Below are 19,856 nucleotides of genomic sequence, written 5' to 3'. Positions count from 1 at the left end.
CCTGTGCACCTGAGGTCTCCATCCTGGCAATCTGCTCCTGTGTCTAAGGGAAATCCTTTTCAGTAGGTTGGTAAAGAAAGCATGCTGAGAGCTTTCATGACCCGACCACCTTGGCAACACCTGGAAGGGGGTGGCTATTAATTTTCTTATCGGGGTGATCACTGCTAGGGCATTAGCATGGCTTCACCAACTGACAGTCTAGGGCAAGGCCAGTTTGATTTAGGAAGAGAAGCAGGTCACTGTTCAAGGGTATGGGATAACCCGGGGAAACCTTAGGCTTTCAAGAACCGATAAGAACGACTTGGGCTCAGTGTGCTAACTATTTGTGTCAAAGGCCTCGAAAGTTCTTGAAAGTTTTTCTCCTCCTACTTTGATTATTTCCCTTATGGCTTTAGAATTCACTTCAGCAGCTTTCCAGGCATCTTGGCACTGGAATTACCGCCATGGTTAAGAGTGAGGGGGTCTCAGGACAGACTGACGTCAGCTCAAATCCTTTGCTATTTATTTAACTCTGTGGCACAGGGGGCAGGTTTCATATTTTAATCCCAATCTCCTTCTTGGAAAATGGGGAAAATCATAGCCCTAACTGTATCAGGTAACAGATAATTAAGTCTTTATGCGATGCCTGACACATACACACAGCTAAAAATGCCTATAAAAATCATAAATATTGATATCAAAATAGTATTTCCTAAGTATTGCTATTATTTTTCCTGGCTATACACAAATAAATAGCAGCTTAGGCCATATCTAAACTCCCTCAATCCCCTACTCAGCACCTGGTCAGTCAGTCATTCAACAAACATAGTGCCTGATCAATATACAGTTAATGACTGAAGTATTAAAGTCTGAAAAAGCAGCTTTTATAGCAACTTTTATTTATATAATATCCTATGTCTAAGAAAAACTGCAAAATGTACGGCATGCCATGGACTATCATATAATGTGTTTACACCATCTAAAATGTTAAATCAAGTGATCAATCTTTTCCTCTAGACTTCATCCACCTCCTTTCTTGGTATTATCAAAAAATTCTTCACAGGTTGACACATAATTACGGTGAGCTAAATTCATCTTACGTCTCTGGACAGATGTAGATGATTTAGCGTTCGGCCCCTCCTTATCTGACCAAAATTCTAGAAGGACAAATGAAAAAAAAGAAAAGCTAACAGCTCTGTAGTTTGAAATGATTACAGCTCTCTGCACTGGGTTTCACTCTTGAGAAGGGCTAGGACTAATTAAGCCACTACCACACGTGACAGATGTAAGCAGTGATGATAAAATATTTAAAAAGAACCAGAGTCATTAGTGATTTTGCAAAACCAAAGTGACGGAGCTGAACCGTATGTTACAAAGTCACCCGGTTTAGCTGCCAAAGCACTTGAGGCCCAGGGAGTAAAACAGGCCGTGTTAACAAATGGCGAGTGTTTTTTGTTTTTGTTTTTTTACCTGAATGACCTACATCTGAGTTCTCTAGCTCAGCTTGAACCAGAGCTCACAGCTCTTAACACTTGGGGTTGAGACGACATTGAACAGATGGCCAAATACAAAGTCATGTGGCAGGACAGCCGTCACGGGTGACCGAGGCTGGAGCGGAGGACAAGAAAGGCCGCCTCGGCCAGAGCTGGTTCACGGTCTCAGAGGAGGGTTTGCATGTGGGGAACACCAGCCACGCGGCCTCCAGCTTGCGAGGAGTAACTGCTGTGATTTGTTTTGCTGATGTAATGCAGACATGCCCAAGTTGAACGTTAATTTTCATGCACTGATTACAACAAGATGTACACCCTGGATTAGGCACAAGATCTGTGTGGTTTGCTACATAAAAGTTCGGTTATTTAAAATGCAGAAAAACATAAAATGGCAATCTTTTCACCTTCTGTTAGCTTGATGACTAGCTCCACTGCTAAAGGAACAAAGATGAGCAGGTTGGAAACCAGCTAATATTATAAACAGTTTTTGTAGATAATACTGCGTTCGTCATAACTGTAGCTTTGGACCTACGTTATTTGATTACGTTGCTACTATGAGAAATGGTGATATTCAAACCTAGGATTTAGAGTGGTTTTTCTCTTAAAATATTTTCCACGTACGAAAATAGTTACACACAGATAGATCTGGAGCTAAGTCACAGAGGATCCAAGAACCTTGCAAAGGGCTCTTAGGCAACATCAAATTGAAAAGCCTAAACTTTTCTTGGGAACGTCTTGGAGACCATTCCCACTTTTTTCCTGCTGCTGCAAAGAAACAGTCATAATACCACTAAATATAGATACGTACCTCACAATGCTATCTACTCACAGGTGCAGCTCGGATTACCATTTCTAGCTGAGCATAGAACTGAATAGACTTTCCTTTCTTAGCGTTGCTTTGACTTTGCGATTTTCTTTTTTAATGCTAGGTGTATTGGGTTTGGCTCCTGACACAAAACCCTCCAGAACTGCTGGAGGAGCCGGGGGCAGGCGTAGGTAGGAGGGTGGGTTTCAGCCAGGGGCCTGTTGGCACTTCTGTTCTTTTCCCCTGCGTTCTATTTAAAGGCTGCACAGAGGGAAACCGCTGGGCTGTTCACAGGGCAATGGAGTGGAGGGAAAGGGGAGCAATTAAGAGGAAACACTACCTGCTAGGATGTCACCTCCCCCAATGGCTCGGATGAGGGACGGGGGACTGACAGGCAGCCTGCTTTCACGGATGGAGGCTGAAGGCTCAAGTCCTTTCCTGGTCGCTAGCCGCAGAGGCCCCTCCAACTTCCCCAGCCTCACGCCGGAACTGAGAGAATGGGTGCCACTCAACACATGCCTTGGCATTGCTCGTGTTCATGAAATCTCAGCCCATTTTTACAGCGTATGGAAACCTAACAGGAGTCTTTCCTGATTGTGTTTGGAAACTGCTGTTTTCAACTGCCGCTCTTTCTGGTCCTGTTTCTGGCCCTGCCGATGACCAATGTCACGGAGCGTTTTAAACCGCTCAAGCCCCTCTTTCTGACCCAACACACCCACGGGGTCGGGCTCCCCTCATGGAGTAACAATGACGGTCTGGCAATGACAATCAAAGAGCAGCGGGGGCATTTCAGAATCTCCAGGGAGGAGAGGGAGGCATTTACAGTCTTGGAGAGCTGCCCCGAGGGTGGTGATGCACCTCGACGGCGGCGGTGCTCTCTCCTGCCGCGCCCTGAGCATCCTTTACCTGGTGTGTATCACCACTGTGCATCATTACAGCAGGGTACATTTTGGTAACTTGCCGCCAATCTAGTTGAAAATTACTCATCCGTCTTCTGTGTCATTCCCTTTATTGAATGAGAACTGAACAGAGCCTTTAAGTCGACCCTGAGCTCTTACGTAGCTAACGGGTTATTTATTTACAATTGGCTCACGGCTGAGTCCTTCCCCACTCGCTGGAGTCGGTGGGGGTTGGCAGTGCGGTTCCGGGCCGGGCTCAGCCTGCTGCATCCACATGGTGTTGTGCCTAACCCCGGGGCCGGGTCGCACCCCCTGCACACAAAACCTCTGCACAGATTGGCACAGACGATAAATGAGGCTCTGAAAGCAGGACCGCTATCGCAGCAGCCGTCTGAGACTGTTTCGGACCGCGGCCCCGAGCACGACAGGGACGTGTGTTCTATACCGCGGTACACACCTCTTCCTCTGAACTGTCACTCGGGTCATTGTCTAGTGAGGCACTCAAGGAGGCCGCCTTGGGCTCCAGGCAGCAGAGGCACAGAGCCAGAGGGAAGGAGAGAGTGAGGGCGTATGGCACTGAGAAGGAGGCGGAGAGCAGGAAGAAGAAGATGAAGAGCACGCAGGGCACCAGAGAGGGCGAGCGGATGGGGAGGTAATGCCGCAAGCTCTGGGGCAGGAGGTGGCTCTCGGAAAGGTTGGGGAAGGACAGGTAGCCATCGTCATCCAGGAGAGAGGGGAAAGACTCGGGGAGTTGCAAGGAGAAGGAAAACAGCGTGGCCCCTCTGCCCGGCCGCTGTTTGCAGCTAAAAGCCACATCGTGGTCCCCCAGGCACGGCTTCCCTCGGCCATCAGAGTCCGAGGTGGGCTCCCTGTGCAGGTGCCCGGGGTCTCTGGCCGGCTCGACCCCCGACGGGGGGTGCCCGTTCTCCTTACACCTCCTGCGGAGCCCTGTGGGAGATGCAGGGGGAGAGCGGGCTGATGGGGGGGAGGGGGGACATGAGTCAGTGCCAAGCCCGGGTGACTGATGTGAGAGAGACAGCGAGAGAGACAGAAAGCAGCGAACAGAGGTGCAAAAGGACAAAAAGAAAACTGCAATTAGTTAATTTTCTTATGGGTACCGAGAAAAAAATCGTCAAACAAGAATTTCAGCACTAGGGTTGTTGGTGAATTTTAAAGTATTCAAGCGGCATGCCAACACTGCCACGAATGGCCATCGTCTTCCCATTAGACCCTCAAGTCAAACATAGGGTGGGCTTGAAAAAAGAATCAGAACCGAAGATATCTGTGGGTAATCTCAATGACTACGTTTCATATGATCCAAAACTTCTGTTTAGACCAACAACTCCAGAAATTTTTAGGATGCTGAGAGCAAATGTAACTCTCTGATAACTTAAAACCAAGACTTTCAATAACTTCTCCTAATCTCCAGCTGCCAGATCTGTTACTAGGGTTCAGTTAGATTAAAATGACAATGAATCCAATTTTTGATTATTAAAAACAAAATCTCTAGCGTTACTTTTCCTTGGTTAGTCAGTTATAGCCAAAGCAGGTGGGTTTCCAAATCACGAAGTTTCTGACCCCACTCCTACCCATAAGCAGCTCCAATTAGGTAATTCCACAGTGAACACCGTAGGAACCTTACCTCTCCATAAAGCACCGAGGCTCTTTTGAAAACTACTATTTTGGCCCCTTACCCATAATGTACACGGGGGAGCTTAAAGAAGTGGTTTCAAACAAGCTAACTAGCAAAAAAGAATGTGTTTTCTTGTGATGTGGTTTATCAGCACTTACTTTGTATTACTTGTGGTCCATAAATAATAGGAAGATACAATTTCCCCACCTTCCGGTTTTTCTTAGAGGAGCCGTAGGCTTAAGCCGCCTGGTTTGAGTCCTTAAGGGGACGATCAAGGCAGGCAACCCCACAATAGTGCTCCTGGGGAGAGGCATGCAGGCTTGTGCAGGGCAAGTAAGGTTCTTTACACCCTTCCTGGTCCCCGCAGTCTCCGTGACCACAGCCAGCTTTCTCTGCAGGTGGTGGAGGGGTGCTGAGCGAGAGGGGTGGGAGAGACAAGCAAATGCCAAACAGGACCCAGGGCCAGCGTGGAAGCTGCTATAGCCGAGTTCAAGACAAGGTCACCTGGAGCCTGAAGATGACTGAACTTCTGCTCGTGTGTGTCTGTGTGTGTACTCACATGCGTGTTTCTGCCTAGTGTCCTGAGAGCATGGACATTATCTGGTCTGCTTTGTGATGGTAATCCAACCCTGACTTGGTAAATATAGAGACAGAGGGTAAGAAAATGCACAAATAAAATTATATCATGGATCTAGTAGAATGTAGAAGTGTCTCTTTTTCGGTATCAGACAAGTATGTCTTTTCCTAATACTCACATCTGACATTAAACACTGTGTCTTAAACAAGACGCTGCACAAATCTCACTGAGCTGAGAATAATGTACAAGTTACAAGCCGCCTTCTGCCCGTGGAGGCTGCCCCGTCAGCTGGGGTGATTGTTAGTGGGGAAACACACCTCCTCTCAAAGGAATCTAGGGACCAGTCGCTTAAGAACTACTTTCAGTAATACATTTTCGTCTTGGTTAAAAAATAAGCGCCCTCTACGTTACTTTTTGAAGACAGAGAAGAATGACATGACGGCTTCATCGTCCATGTTGCTGATTAGAGTGCTTTTTAGAGCGGCTTTTTTTAAAAAAATTAATTTTATTTATTTATTTTTTGGCTGTGTTGGGTCTTCGTTGTTACGCCAGGCTTTCTCTAGTAGTGGTGCGCGGGCTTCTCATTGCGGTGGCTTCTCTTGTTGCACAGCACGGGCTCTAGGCACGCAGGCTCAGTAGTTGTAGCTCGCGGGCTTAGTTGCTCCGCGGCATGTGGGATCTTCCCGGACCAGGGCTTGACCCTGCGTCCCCTGCATTGGCAGGCAGATTCTTAACCACTGTGCCACCAGGGAAGCCCTAGAGTGGTTTTTAAAGACAGCTTTGCAGCGGGGGAGATGCAGACAGCCCTTCAGCTCCTTCAGCACAAGGCCTCAGCCACGGCCTCTCAGAAGGCATCAGGGTCACAGTGCTGGCTTCTCAGAGGCTCCGACTGTAAGAGAACAGTCTTCTTGGTCTTTCTAATCTCCCACGGCATAAAAGGCACCCAGTGATGCTGGCTTAGGGCTCCATCTCATGTAAACAAATCGCTGATCTTTTAAAATCAAACAAAGTGGGAGTGGATCGTTTATGGAGCAAACGACAAGTCATTTACTTTTATGGGGCACTTAATCATATTTACACATCCCTCAGAATGGAGTGTTGGCCTGGGCGACTTTCAGAAATCATGGGACACATTGGCTTTTCAAGTATATCATCTTCTGATCGTGACCTAGTTAGAACCCGCCTTAAACGAAAAGAGTGTAAAAACAAAATTCAGAACAAAGCACATTTTAACAGCAAAAGTGATCCAAATATCCTTCCATTATGTCCTATCCTGTTTTTATTTTTGTGTTTGGCAAATAAATAATCTTACCCTAAAAAAGGATGATGGACTGGGTCATTGGGATAGTCTAACATAAACAGAATGATGATACGTTTGCCAATCTGCCCATTTAGAGGTCACTGTTAAATTCTTATCCAAAGGAGCATTTTTCTACAGAGTCCCAGCTGATTCTCTGCCCCGTACTCTGCATTTGAAGAGCCCACGTGCAAAAGAGCACTTTTGAATCAAATTTACCTAAGTTTTAGCATAACCTCTAAGTTATACGGCATTTTTATTCTGCTGTTTCCTTTCACTCTGTACTCTGTACATTCCAAGACCCACTCTTGTTTTTCCATTATTATTATGTATAAACCTCCCGGCATGTTCTTTGACTTTTAGGGAGCTGCTCTGCGACATACAAAACCCCGAACCAGAAGCAGGTTGTCTACATGTTTTTTGACTTTCATTTTCCTGAAAAGTTGCGTTATAGTGATGGACCTCCAGAAATAAACATAATATTTAAAAATAAATTGACTTTTGGATGAAATGAAGTGACCAAGTTCAATGAATAAAACACCCTGGAAAAATTACTGCCAAGTTCGCCCTCCGTCTTCCCTTGCAAACTTCGGCCTTAATATCCCTTTTCCAAAACACATCCACTGGCTACTCTGATGGTTAGGTTAAGATGATAAGACTGAGAGAGAGAAACAGTGGAAACAGTGTACAAGTATGCAGGCTGTGGTCACTCAGCTACCAGCGGTCAGAAGAAGGGCAAAGCAATTACTGTGCATCTAGACAAATACACAGCCCTGGGTAGGAGGATGGGGCCAGAAACAAAGAAAACAGCTTTAGTGACAGTTCTGAATTGTGAGCCCAAACAGAAAAGTGTAATTCACTACCAAACGTATTTTTAAGATCTACAGACAGGACAGCTGTCCTGAAAGTCTCACGTAGCACCTCAGTTGTTCAATAAGAATTTCCCGAAAGTTAGAAAGGGCTTTTGCAGAGGAAAAGTGTTGACAGAGGACATACTAATTTAAAAGTTGACAACATGAAGGTGACTAATGCTGAGATACGAATTAGCCTAAGTCTTATTCACATTCCTGGCTTACGTCCTCAGTCTTATTCAGGAGTTCTTTAGAGAGTGCACAGGTCGGGGAGACAGCGGGGAGATGTACCTTTCCCTCGGGCCGTACGGCAGCGACGGGTGTGGCTTCCTCGGCCTTTTGCCGTCTGTCGTCTTCCTCGCCCCGCTCCTCCTCTGCCTTTTTCTCCGGAGTCACAGTGGTGATCAAGTTGGTCTGAGAGATGCCCTTTGTTGTTATGTACTGGCCAGTACCAACCTCTGCAGCAGACACAGAATCCTTCATGTATATTTCATGGTTTTCATTCACTGATGCTAAAAGCAAATACAATTGGAGAAATAAAGACCAAAACAGTTAAGTCAGAAGACAGACGGACACCACCGATTGCTCCCGTTACAGCAAAAATCTCCCCATAAAATACCAGGTTTCTCTTCAAAAGACAGGTCAGCCCTGCAGGTACTCTCATCTAAGCAACGCCACAGATTCATCCTTCTGTTGTCACCCATAACTGCGTTTAAGCGTGATTTCAATGCTCATCTCTCAAAGCCACCAGAATAATTTCCATCCACTTCTCAGGCTCTCTGGTGAGGATGTGTGTGAGGGTGGAGGTGAGTGGAAGGATGCGGGGCTGAGTGGCCACCGAGGCTGTTACCCACAGAGTAACTGGCGGGGCACCAGCACCAGACACTCGGGGCAAGTTCCACAACTAACAGTAGACAGACAACTGCCCTAGCGCACTTGACTTTAAACAGAGCTTTGCAAGTGCCACTCATTAAGGAGCACTGAAATGTTTTTTTATTATTATTACTATTACTACTACTATTAGTGCTTGGAAAGTCTATCACTTCTACAATATAAAAGCTACATAAGTAATAATGAAAAGTAACCATTTACTGGGCAGAGATTATAGAATTCAGATGGTAACTCTGTTCAACTGAAGTGCAGAAATGTTTTAATTTCTACTGTGCTTTAAAAAGACTACCACGATATGCATACATTCATTCATCTCTAGTATTTTGGGAAAACAAGACAAATGTTGCTAATGAAATTCATGCAAGTGCAAAGCACGCAAATGTAAGAGAGAACACCCAGCCTTTCGTCCCAGCTAAAATGTCTCAGTGAAAGAGACGCTTAATTTAGTTAGACTTTTGAAATTTGGTACTCATTCTTTTAGGTTTTAGGTACCATAAAATTTACTGAAATTTAGAAAGGCTGCTTTTCAAATCGTAGGCAAAATTTAATCTGCTTTCATATTTTAGGAAGTTTAAAACATAAATGTAAGAAAAAGCTCTGAAATCCTTTGAATAGTAAACCGTTTTACTAAAATACCTTCACTAAGATATTTTACATCTCTTACTGATGATGAAAAAGCTCATATGAGACACAGTTTCCTAAAAGGCTTGTTAGGCTGTTCTAACAGACGATGCAACCTTGCAAATAGCAGTTTCTATTCCAACATGCAGCCATGGCCCCCCCGAGCAGCAGCTCAGAAAACATACGAGAATTGGCAGGACCCCAAAGGGTGAGAGACAACACATACTAACATCACTTTTGGGCAGGGAGAAAGAGACAGCACGGAATTAGTACATTGATTTCACAATTGTCTTCTGTCTTCTCAGCAATCATTATCACACAGAAGGTCACAAGGAAAACAACATTCACAACAAATGTGTCCCCTTGGGTTCACATCGCAGGACAGAGTGGATGACATTCGGGGAAAAAAGCTGTGATTCTACACAAGTTCCTCCAGCACTGACTTAGAGAACACCCACTAGTTTACACAGACTCTTCAAGGAAGAGGAGATGAGGCGCCGCCAAAAGAAGTGTCATTGTCAATGTGAATTTTTCAGTATCTTAATCTGACTCAAAACGGTCCTAATAAACAGTTTTTCCCAAAAGTTTGGCTCTCAGAGATTCTAAAAACGGGACATTGTTATAGAAGGCAGAGAATGGTAAGACTGACTTCCTAGGCCAGCTCACAAAAGCCTAAAGAATGATTATCAATATACCTACTGAGATCATTATGATTACATCTGTAACAAGACTGCTCTCACCTACGTCTTATTCACTCTTCGCAACAACCTGTCAGAGGTGGCCTTGATCCCACCTTACAGACGACGACTAAAGCTGGGACCTGCAGACAGTACTTCATCCACCCACCGCTGTACAGACAGACAGTCTGGACATCGGTCTGAACTTATCTATGCTAGGCGAGCATTCTTCCTACTTCGCTAATATAATTTATAACAACGATACAGCACTAATAACACAATTTTTACTTCCTCTAAGTGTCCCTTTGGGACAGTAAAGTCTTCTAAATCTGGCGATCCAGGGAGTTCGCTTCCCTACAAGCCACATCGGGGTTTGGCGAAATGGAAGGAAGAACTGAGACTCCATGGTGAGCGGGCAGCAAAAAAGGCCAGGAGGGAGGTGATACCAGGCACCTGTAACTTTTATTTGTTTCTATCTATGCTTTTGCTTATTATTAAAATTGTACGCACATGCTAGAAACTTCTCTTTTTATGTGCCCAGGATAAGTCTCCTACAAAACATCTCACCCCCAAGGAGCTCTGGATTAGGAGGCAGAGGTCTGGCCACAGTCATGCCCTGGTGTCTGGGGGGAATGGTTCTGGGGCCCCCGTGGATAACCAAAATCCACGGATGCTCAAGTCCCTTACACAAAATGGTGCACGTAGTACAAAGAATACAGTTGGCCCTCGGTGTCTGTGGGTTTCACATCTACGGATATAGAGGTTCCAACTTTCCTACAGCTGCCATGTCTTGGAGCAGAAAGTACATCTGCATGTACCTCTGGACAGCCACAGAAGACTGCTCCACAAAACAAAAGCCTGCAAAAGACTCATTATTATGCCTTAAAAATGCTACTTCAGTGATGCAGTGACTCTCCCTGTGGTACTCACACATCTGACTTCACGGTACAGAATATTTACACAGCAACGCTCTCCCAGTCCAGCTGGTGTAGTAATTAATATTAACCAGGACAATTTCCTTAGAGCCCTTTGCTCTGTTATTTGAATGTCATCCTTTCTATCAGCCATTATTCACTGACTGATAAAAGTCACGTTTTATTCATAACATTTTTAAAGAAACAGAGATAAATCTAATGCACAGTTTTCTTTCGGAAACAAATCATCTAAAACCAACCTGATAATCATTTACCATCTGCTGAAAAGAGAAACAAATTATTTATAAGTATGTGATTACTATATTTAGAATGAGAGCACCCTTCTCCAAATTCAGGGTGCCAGCTTATGAAAGCTACTTCATTCCCCAAGCACCATTCTTTTGTGTGATTTTATATAAACCCACCAAGAACAGACATTAGACTCACACAGGCACCTTTTCTGGGGGGTTGGTTAAAATGTGCCACTCAGCTGAAGACCAACAAGTGCTCTTCCTTTCATGCTATCGCAGAGCACCTGTGTCCATTAAAGGCTCACGATGGTTTCTCGCTGCTCGGTAGCCACTAGCAATCGTTAAGGGGAGCAGTGCCTACCTCCGTCCAAGCTGCGAGACATGGTATAACGTTTGCTGGACGAACGCTCGAAGTAAGGGGCTGGGCGGTCTATCAATGCACTAGCTCTCCTGGTTTGGGCTTGTGTTCTGCCACTGTAACGAAACTTGGACCCCAAGGTAAGGAACTTCTTTGGAGGTGCTTCTGGTAACAACAGTCTGGAGATATTAAAGGAAAAACATCAGCAAGACTATTAAGCCACATACTAAGAATGCTAACTTATTACTCTGTTCTGAAAGGTAAAGTGCTTTGTGTACTCAAGGTTGAACCCCCAACCTGCCATTCAGTGAACCTGGTTTTATAAGGAAAAAAAATCACTTCACACAGTGTATATCAACTAGGGATGTTGTAGAGAGGCTAGAAGCACAACAGGGGTGGAGCTGGACTAGATGAATTTGAACATCCTATGGAACTGGAGAGTCTGTGGTTCTACAAACCCAGAGAGCAATTAAGTAGGGGATGTTAGTGAAGAACAGTGATCATTTATTACTTTGTAGACACAAATCTGAGGGCTTTAGTACTTACTGGATGTGGGCAAAGGGGTGCATGGTATTGAAAAGCTACTGAAAGAGTAAGGAAGGGATTGGACATCTGAAGTGGATGTTCTAGAAAAATAATGAAAAACCTCTCAAGATAATGAAGGGGAGATGAGACAGATAAGTATCCAACAAATTAAGGAAAATCCTTCAAATTTAGTCAGAAGTTCTTTTAGGATTTATCAAGAAATCTGGCGGCAACAAGCTTGAAGGAATAGAAAGGATCTTGTGGCCACATTCTTCTTTCCAACAACCTTTTATCAGTGTAGGTGATTCCAATCATTCTAATTCTTCCTTAGGAAAGACCAAAATGATCTCTACCCACCTGAAAAATGTATGGTGTTCCACACACACTTTCCACAAACGCTTGGCCGCTCTATGGTTGGGCAGCTTAAACCCGATGGTGCTTTCAAATTGTTCAAACTAAATTTAAAAGACATATTGAAGAGTAGAGTGAAGTTTGGAATCATAAATAACATGAAAGCAAATAATATACAAAGTCAAAATACCACCCACAAATTTTTTCTTTACTCCCTAAATCAATTGCTATACACAGATTTCATGCTATACACATTCACTCATTAAAAAAAATCTCATATCTATCTCCTTAAAATGCTGCAGGTACAGACAACCACATTATGCATGTAGTAAAAGTTTCATGTACAAGGATGAATCTTATGAAAACTAAATGCAAAAAAAGAAGAATATCTGTATTCCTTCCAGAGACCAGTTTGTCCTGATCTGATTTCTAAGCCTAATCGTCATAGTTTCTCTCTGACATCATGGCTTCAGCTGGAACGCAAAGAAATGAATAAAACAGCATTCTCAGGATGACATTTTCTCCTTGTATCTGGTCTGGAAATATGCGCATATCCTAGGTATTTGATGACTTGGTATCAGATACTGCTGATTTTATTTGCGCATTCTAATATGGATTATCATGTTAAATGCTAACGTCTCTCAATATTATACAGTCGTCCCTCAGTATCCAAAGGGGATTGGTTCCAGGACCCCTGTGGATACCAAAACCTGTGAATGCTCAAATCCCTTACATAAAATAGCATACTATACATGCATATAACTTATGCAGCCCTCCCATATACTTTAAATCATCTCTAGACTACTTATAATGCCTAACACAATGTAAATGCCAGGTAAACAGTTGAAATACAACGTGAATGCTACGGAAACAGCTGCCTGCATGCAGCAAATTCAAGGTTTGCTGTCTGGTACTCTCTAGAAGTTTTTTCCCGAATATTTTCAATCCACAGTTGGTTGCATCCACAGATGCAGAACCCTGGGATACGGAGGGCCGACTGTATAAGGTCAGGGATTGGGAGAACACATTTTCATATTTTTCAGCATGTAGAGTTCAGATCATACTCCATCAGCCATCTGCTTTTTCAGGGTGAGATAGCTAACTTCCTGAGTAATATATTTTAATATTACTATGGCAGATACTCAAAAAAATTTTTGTATTTTCTGAAGACAGGATACATCAGGCCACCAGAGGGCAATCATCTTAAACAGTAAAAGCCTTCCCCAAAGAGCTCAAACCCCCGAGACTACTGGTATAATCGATAGCAAAAGTAATTTATGTGGCAAAGAACCAAGGGGAGGGGTCCTGTGCGAGGTATGTGAACTTTAGCTATTCCGGACCTCTGTTTCTTGTTCACTGAGTGGGACTGGCCAGGGGGAGAAGGGGAAATACATCACGGGTGGCTCTAAATGCAGTCGCCTTCCCCATTTTCTCCCTCTCTCTGACGTTCCTGTCCAGGGACGGTCATGAAACTCACCCCCGTCAAATGGACCCAGTCAACTGACAAGCCAGAGGAAGGGACCTTGACTAAACCATCCTCCATTTATTCATCCTGCATCTCACATGGACGACACGCCATGCTAAGGCCAGGGGTTTTACAGAAGAGTCAGCTAGCTCTTCCCGGAAGAAGCAGGAAGCCGGGAAGTTTCTCTTACTGCTCTGTCCTGCTCAGCACAAAGATGAGAGAGATCCCAGAACTTTCTGAACGTCTCTCTCTCTCTCTCTCTGTGCTCTGTATCCACTTCTTCCGACCGCTTCAGAGCCTTCGTGCCACCAGTAATTCCTTCTCACTCATTCTTCTCAGCCTATGAATATGGTTGTGAAAAAGGGGGGGAAAACGACTTTCTCTGAGCGTGTTTCTGCGGAACCAGAATCACTGCTAAGTGTCAGGAAGGGAAGCCGCTGCTACTTCACTCCTCACCTTGCTGCTACCTGCCGGGTGCTCTAGCTCTTTCCTGAACCCTTACTGCCGCGACAAGACCTGATCGTCAAGTTCAACACACTTTCCTTAGTTCTCATCCGAGCACCTCCTCTGTCCCGTCTGGCACTGCTGGTGAACCAGGCTCCCTGAATCTCATCTTCCTTATTTATCATCCATGACTGTTTCTGGCCCTTCTTCTCCTCTCTGGCTGTTTTTCCTCATCTGCCTCTGGTGCTTTTCTGCCTACCCCTCCCTCAAAAAGTGGTATTATCCAGAGTTTTTGTTTTAGAGTTTTTTCCCCTCTAACTTCCTTGTTCTTGGTAATTTCTTCCAGACCTAAGGCTTTGAATAAAATGTATTATACAGCTGATGACACTGTTTAAATCTTATATTTCTTACTATGCAAGGATCACCCCCCACCAAAATCTGTCCCAAAAGGAACTTCAATCTTTTTTTCTGAAATTCTCCCTTTTTCTCTCTAGTAATATCATCACCATTGACTTCGCTCATGCAAACCCAAAACCCTCTGACTATCCTGGACTCTCTTCTTTCCTCTTTTTTTTTGCGGTACGCGGGCCTCTCACTGTTGTGGCCTCTCCTGTTGCGGAGCACAGGCTCCGGACGCGCAGGTTCAGCGGCCATGGCTCACGGGCCCAGCCGCTCCGCGGCATGTGGGATCTTCCCGGACCGGGGCACGAACCCGCATCCCCTGCATCGGCAGGCGGACTCTCAACCACTGCGCCACCAGGAAAGCCCTCTTCTTTCCTCTTTTGATCTTTCCCCCATCCTGTCTCCAGGACCTACTGGTTCTGCCTCTGAAACCTCTCTCTCAAATGTGCTTCTTCCATTCTATTCCCACAGCCTCTGCCCTAGTTTAGGTCCTATCACATCACATTACTAAGTTGCTGAATTTCATCCCAAAATATCCACCGAGTATGTCACATCCCAGTTTAAAGTTCCCATGGCTCACTATGGTCTCATGATGCACTGCTCCAACTTCCCCTTCTGGCCCCTCACGACACCTACGCTCATTTCACGTCTATGGAATATTATCACACTTGCATCGTGATGCTGTAATTGCAAGTGTGTGAGTCTTCTCTGCTGAACACAAACTCCCTATAGGACTGGAACAAGGTCGTATTTATCTTTCTATTCTCAATGCCCAGCACAGTGCTTGGCAATATATAGATGCTCACTTAATGTTTCATAAATCAAACATATCTTGGTTGTAAGACATGCAATCTTTAGGAAATATTAAAAAATGACTTTAATTTCAGATAGCTCGTAGAATATTTCAGTCTTCATAGACAAGTTTGATTTTATATTTACATTAAACACGATTGCTTGCTTTATAGTCGTATTCTTTAAACTTTTTTTGTACTGAGATATAACTGACACATAGCATTATGTTAGTTTCGGATGTACAACATAATGCTTTGATATTTGTATATTTTGTGAAATGACCACCACAATGAGGCTAGTTAATATCTATTACCACGCAAAGTTACAAATTCTTTTTCTTACGATGAGAACTTTTAAGATCCACTCTCTCAGCGACTTCAAATACACAATACAGCGTTATGAACTACAGTCACCATGCTGTACATTATATTCCATACAGTGATTTTTAAATTGCGTTTTCCACCAGTGGTGAGGTTAATTCTGAAGACAGGAGATAATTCTCTATTGTACCAGAAAATGCTCAGAAGCTAAGTGAGCTGCAGTCTTAGAGCCTCAACTGCCTCCATTATATTAACTATACTGATCAGAACTTGGACATATTCATTATCTACTATGAGAAATCAGCAGCTATTTACTATATATTATGTCAAGCCACTGAGGGGGACCTAAGGTGACCATGGGTGGATGCTCCTGCCTAAGGAGCACGGATTAATTAACAATTTTGATTCTTTCATTAGCCTCTCTGATTGAAAAACAAAGGGGAGAAATACATTAGGCTACAGAACTTGCATAATTTATACCCGGTGTCACTTGTTCTAATCTTTCTTATACTTTGATGCATGTTACCTCTAAGCTAGTCCCTTTAGGGTACTATCAGATTTGGAGGACAGGAGAGGGGACACGGAGACACATCAACAGGACCGATGGGAAGAAATCTATTCTCCATTCACAAAGAGGTTTAGCAACTAAGAGTTTCTTTGATACCGCAGCTTGAAAAATACAAAACATTATTCATGAACCTTGATTTTCCACTGAAATATGTAAAAAGGAAAGCCTTTCAATTAATGTATGCAGTGGGGAAAACCTAGAACAACACAATAAAAAAGAAGAGAAGATCTTATGTATTACTGTTTATTGGACAAACCTACAATAAGTTCTCTTAGGCATTTAGCTATAACTCATTACGTCCTGCCATGTTCAGAACGTGTGAGCAGGTAATTTACATTTTTGTTTGCTCTTTGGTAACTTTCTTCCCGACGTACATGCAAATTGGGGTCTACTTACCTCTCCCGGCCGGATCTTAATGTAAAAGTTGCTCCGTTTGTATGAAATCTTTAGAACCTTTGGCCAGGCAAACCTGTTGATGCGTAGTCGGTCACGATATATCAACAAACCACTTGCACACACTCCTAACATGATTTCAACTCCCTCAGAATCCTGGAAAATGGCAGCAAGAAACGCTGGATGAGCATCTCACCTATTTCCATTTGTGGCGGGTACACTATTTAAGCCTCCAGGTCAGAACCTATAATTAGCTACCTGCAGCTCTCATCTAAATATGCAAAGTACTGTAGCACTTTAAAAAATATTACCACTAAATAATAGCCTTTGAATGAAGATATTTATCACTACGGAGATTTGTTAGTGTAAACTCTGTTCACCCAGGTATCTTGGACTTACACAGCATGTCAACACTGCACACAGAGAAGGTCACCCAGGTGAAGGTGTGTTAGTAACAGTAACGATCAGAGCCTCAGTTCTTATTACTGAGTGCCAGGCACGGCTCTGACGACTTTACGTACATTGTTCATCTTCACTAGGAGATAGCTAGTGAAGATTCTGAGACAGCTGCTATTATGACTCCCACTTTACAGGCAAGAAAACTGAGGCACAGAAAGGTTAAGTGTCCATTCCAGTTGAATATGGGCAGCCTGCTTCCAGGGGCAGGGCTTTTAACTAATACGTACACTAATAGAGAGACCCCCATCATTTCCGATGAGTGTTTTGGGGTTTGTTCCTTTAAAAAGTCTTGATTCTCTGGGGGTTTCCCTGGTGGCGCAGTGGTTGAGAGTCCGCCTGCCGATGCAGGGGACACGGGTTCGTGCCCCGGTCCGGGAAGATCCCACATGCCGCGGAGCGGCTAGGCCCGTGAGCCATGGCCGCTGAGCCTGCGCGTCTGGAGCCTGTGCTCCGCGACGGGAGAGGCCACAACAGTGAGAGGTCCGCGTTTTTTTTTTTTTTAACTTAATTTTTATTATTTATTTAATTATTGGTTGTGTTGGGTCTTCGTTGCTGCGTGTGGGCTTTCTCTAGTTTCAGCGAGTGGGGGCTACTCTTCGATGTGGTGTGCAGGTTTCTCATTGTGGTGGCTTCTCTTGTTGTGGAGCACGGGCTCTAGGCGCGCGGGCTTCAGTACTTGTGGCTGGCGGGCTCTAGAGTACAGGCTCAGTAGTTGTGGCACACGGGCTTAGTCGCTCCGTGGCATGTGGGATCTTCCCAGACCAGGGCTCAAACCCGTGCCCCCTGCCTTGGCAGGCGGATTCTTCACCACTGGGCCACCAGGGAAGCCCTTGATTCTCTTTTTGTATACCATTACTGTCAGAGTAAAATTTGAACATAAAATAGTCTTTTTAAAGTACAAGCGTACTCCCCAACAGGACCCCAACACACACTCACCGCCCAGTGGTGCTCACTTAACCACTTGGCTCACATACATAAATACAGATGCATTTAATATATGCATATAGATTTCTTTTCAAACAAAAGTGGGATCATGCTATATCTGCAACTTTCTTTTGCTGCTCGCACAGTCCATCTTTGGGTCATCTCCTTGGGATGTGCAATGAGGGGTCCCAGAGGTCATCAGAGATGTTATATAAAGCTCAGGGGATACCCCACGAGCAGTCTATGCCCCCTCAATATTGTGTCCCAGTGAAATTTGGGTAAAGTGAACATCTGTGGTGGTCTTGAGTGGGGTGAGAACAAAGGACAGAAGGTGGTGCTGTGTGTGATGTGCGGTCCCCACCCCCCGTGTCTCACTGGTCGTTGGAAGCAGGGTGTTGTGGAGGCGAAGCTGAGGTCTGAGACACAATCATCGGCGGGGCTGTCCCACTTTGAGTCACTGCAGTGCCAGCAAACACGGGGAGGGAGACATGAAAGAATCCAAAAGGGGGCTTCTGACTCATCTGTACGGGAGTGGGAGGGACTGACTTCCTAAATCCCGCCAGTGCAAAGCACAAGATGAATATTTCCAGAATCAGAAATACATATTTTGGTCCCTCTCTGGGAACTGTGAGGTTACACACACAATTTAACTGATTTAAAATGAAATATTTTTCCTTGGAAACGTATCACTCCACTAGACACGAAAATCACTCTATGGAAGTGGAAGGACTTGACAGCAGGATATTACAACATAATCAGATTTGAGGGGAATTCAAAGGCTCCGCCACCATTTATCAAGGGCTTTAACCTGAAAGAGCAATTTACAGAGCTATGACCTGATGCCGGAAGTAGGGCAGTGGGTGGGGGGCACGATGGACCCTGAGATCTAGCCGACCTGCTCCCAGGACCACACAGGAGACCCCCCAGGTCCTGAGCAGAAATGTCTGCGCGAGCAGGGCTGCTGGAGTAACGGCTCCTTGAGTCACTTTCTTTGTGATGAAGAACATAAGTGTAGCAAGCAGTCTGGGCATTCACAACCTCTTCCATTATTATCTACTTTAAATCACTCCTTAGTATCTTTGAATCACAAGAAAGTGGAATCCGTTTGTGGGGAAGATGGGAGGCTCCTGCGATGCATCCTCCCTTACCGTCTCCCACACACACTTCGCTGGGTCCCCACAGCATTAATATCGTCAGCACAGCCCGAGCCAGCGGTGCTGCCACTAACCCCATTCCTCTTCCTTCTCCAGACCCAGGCTGGTGGAGAGCAGCCTCTGTTTATCCTGCTGACCTGGCCACTTGGTCAGCACAGCGCCTGCCTAGCATGTGTTAAGCCACTACGTGTTTGCCGGAAGAAAAGGCAAACGAAGAAAGAAAATGGCAGGAATAAGTGGAGCTTAAAATTGATGATCGCTTCCATTTCATTCATGGCACAGCAACCAAAAAAAGGATACTTTTGATATCAAGGTTACTGCCGCAGCCCATAGCATTGAGGTAGTAGCTTGATAAATCTTCTGTATCAAAAGCTATAACCGGGGCTTCCCTGGTGGCGCAGTGGTTGAGAGTCTGCCTGCCGATGCTGGGGACACGGGTTCGTGCCCCGGTCCGGGAAGATCCCACATGCCGCGGAGCGGCTAGGCCCGTGAGCCATGGTCGCTGAGCCTGTGCGTCCGGAGCCGGTGCTCCACAGAGGGAGAGGCCACAACAGTGAGAGGCCCGCGTATGGCAAAAAAAAAAAAAAGCTATCATCGTGGTCTTTCTTGGGGACATGTGTTTCCCTATCAATAAACATATTTAATGCTCCCTTTAGCAGGGAGCATTGAAGGAAGCCCTGGACAGCCTCAGCCTATCCTAATTAAAATAAACGAAGGTACTATTCTCTTAACTTAAAATCGCTGTTCCAACTTTCCCATCCTTTATTATCTCCTGGTCCACGGGATACCCGATATGGATTTATAACTACATTTCAG

The 19,856-nt window shown here is 44.8% G+C and overlaps 1 protein-coding gene across 2 annotated transcripts in view; it reads right to left on the bottom strand.

Annotated features, from left to right (window-relative positions):
- Positions 1–19,856, bottom strand: part of EPB41L3 (erythrocyte membrane protein band 4.1 like 3) — an 84,607-nt gene that overhangs the window by 17,384 nt on the left and 47,367 nt on the right. For both annotated transcript variants that reach the window (XM_089894945.1, XM_089894944.1), the window contains exons 8-12: positions 16,507–16,659; positions 12,126–12,223; positions 11,247–11,422; positions 7,823–8,043; positions 3,631–4,194 (exon numbers count right to left, since the gene is read on the bottom strand). In XM_089894945.1, coding sequence (XP_089751071.1) covers positions 3,631–4,194; positions 7,823–8,043; positions 11,247–11,422; positions 12,126–12,223; positions 16,507–16,659 — 1,212 coding nt within the window. The remainder of the gene's footprint in view (positions 1–3,630; positions 4,195–7,822; positions 8,044–11,246; positions 11,423–12,125; positions 12,224–16,506; positions 16,660–19,856) is intronic.

The sequence above is a fragment of the Delphinapterus leucas genome, chromosome 14 (assembly GCF_059928025.1).
Source record: "Delphinapterus leucas isolate spDelLeu-1000000601 "Yukka" chromosome 14, BTC_Dleu_Yukka2, whole genome shotgun sequence".
NCBI classification, from domain to species: domain Eukaryota; kingdom Metazoa; phylum Chordata; class Mammalia; order Artiodactyla; family Monodontidae; genus Delphinapterus; species Delphinapterus leucas.
This window is presented reverse-complemented; position numbering and strand designations above follow the sequence as displayed.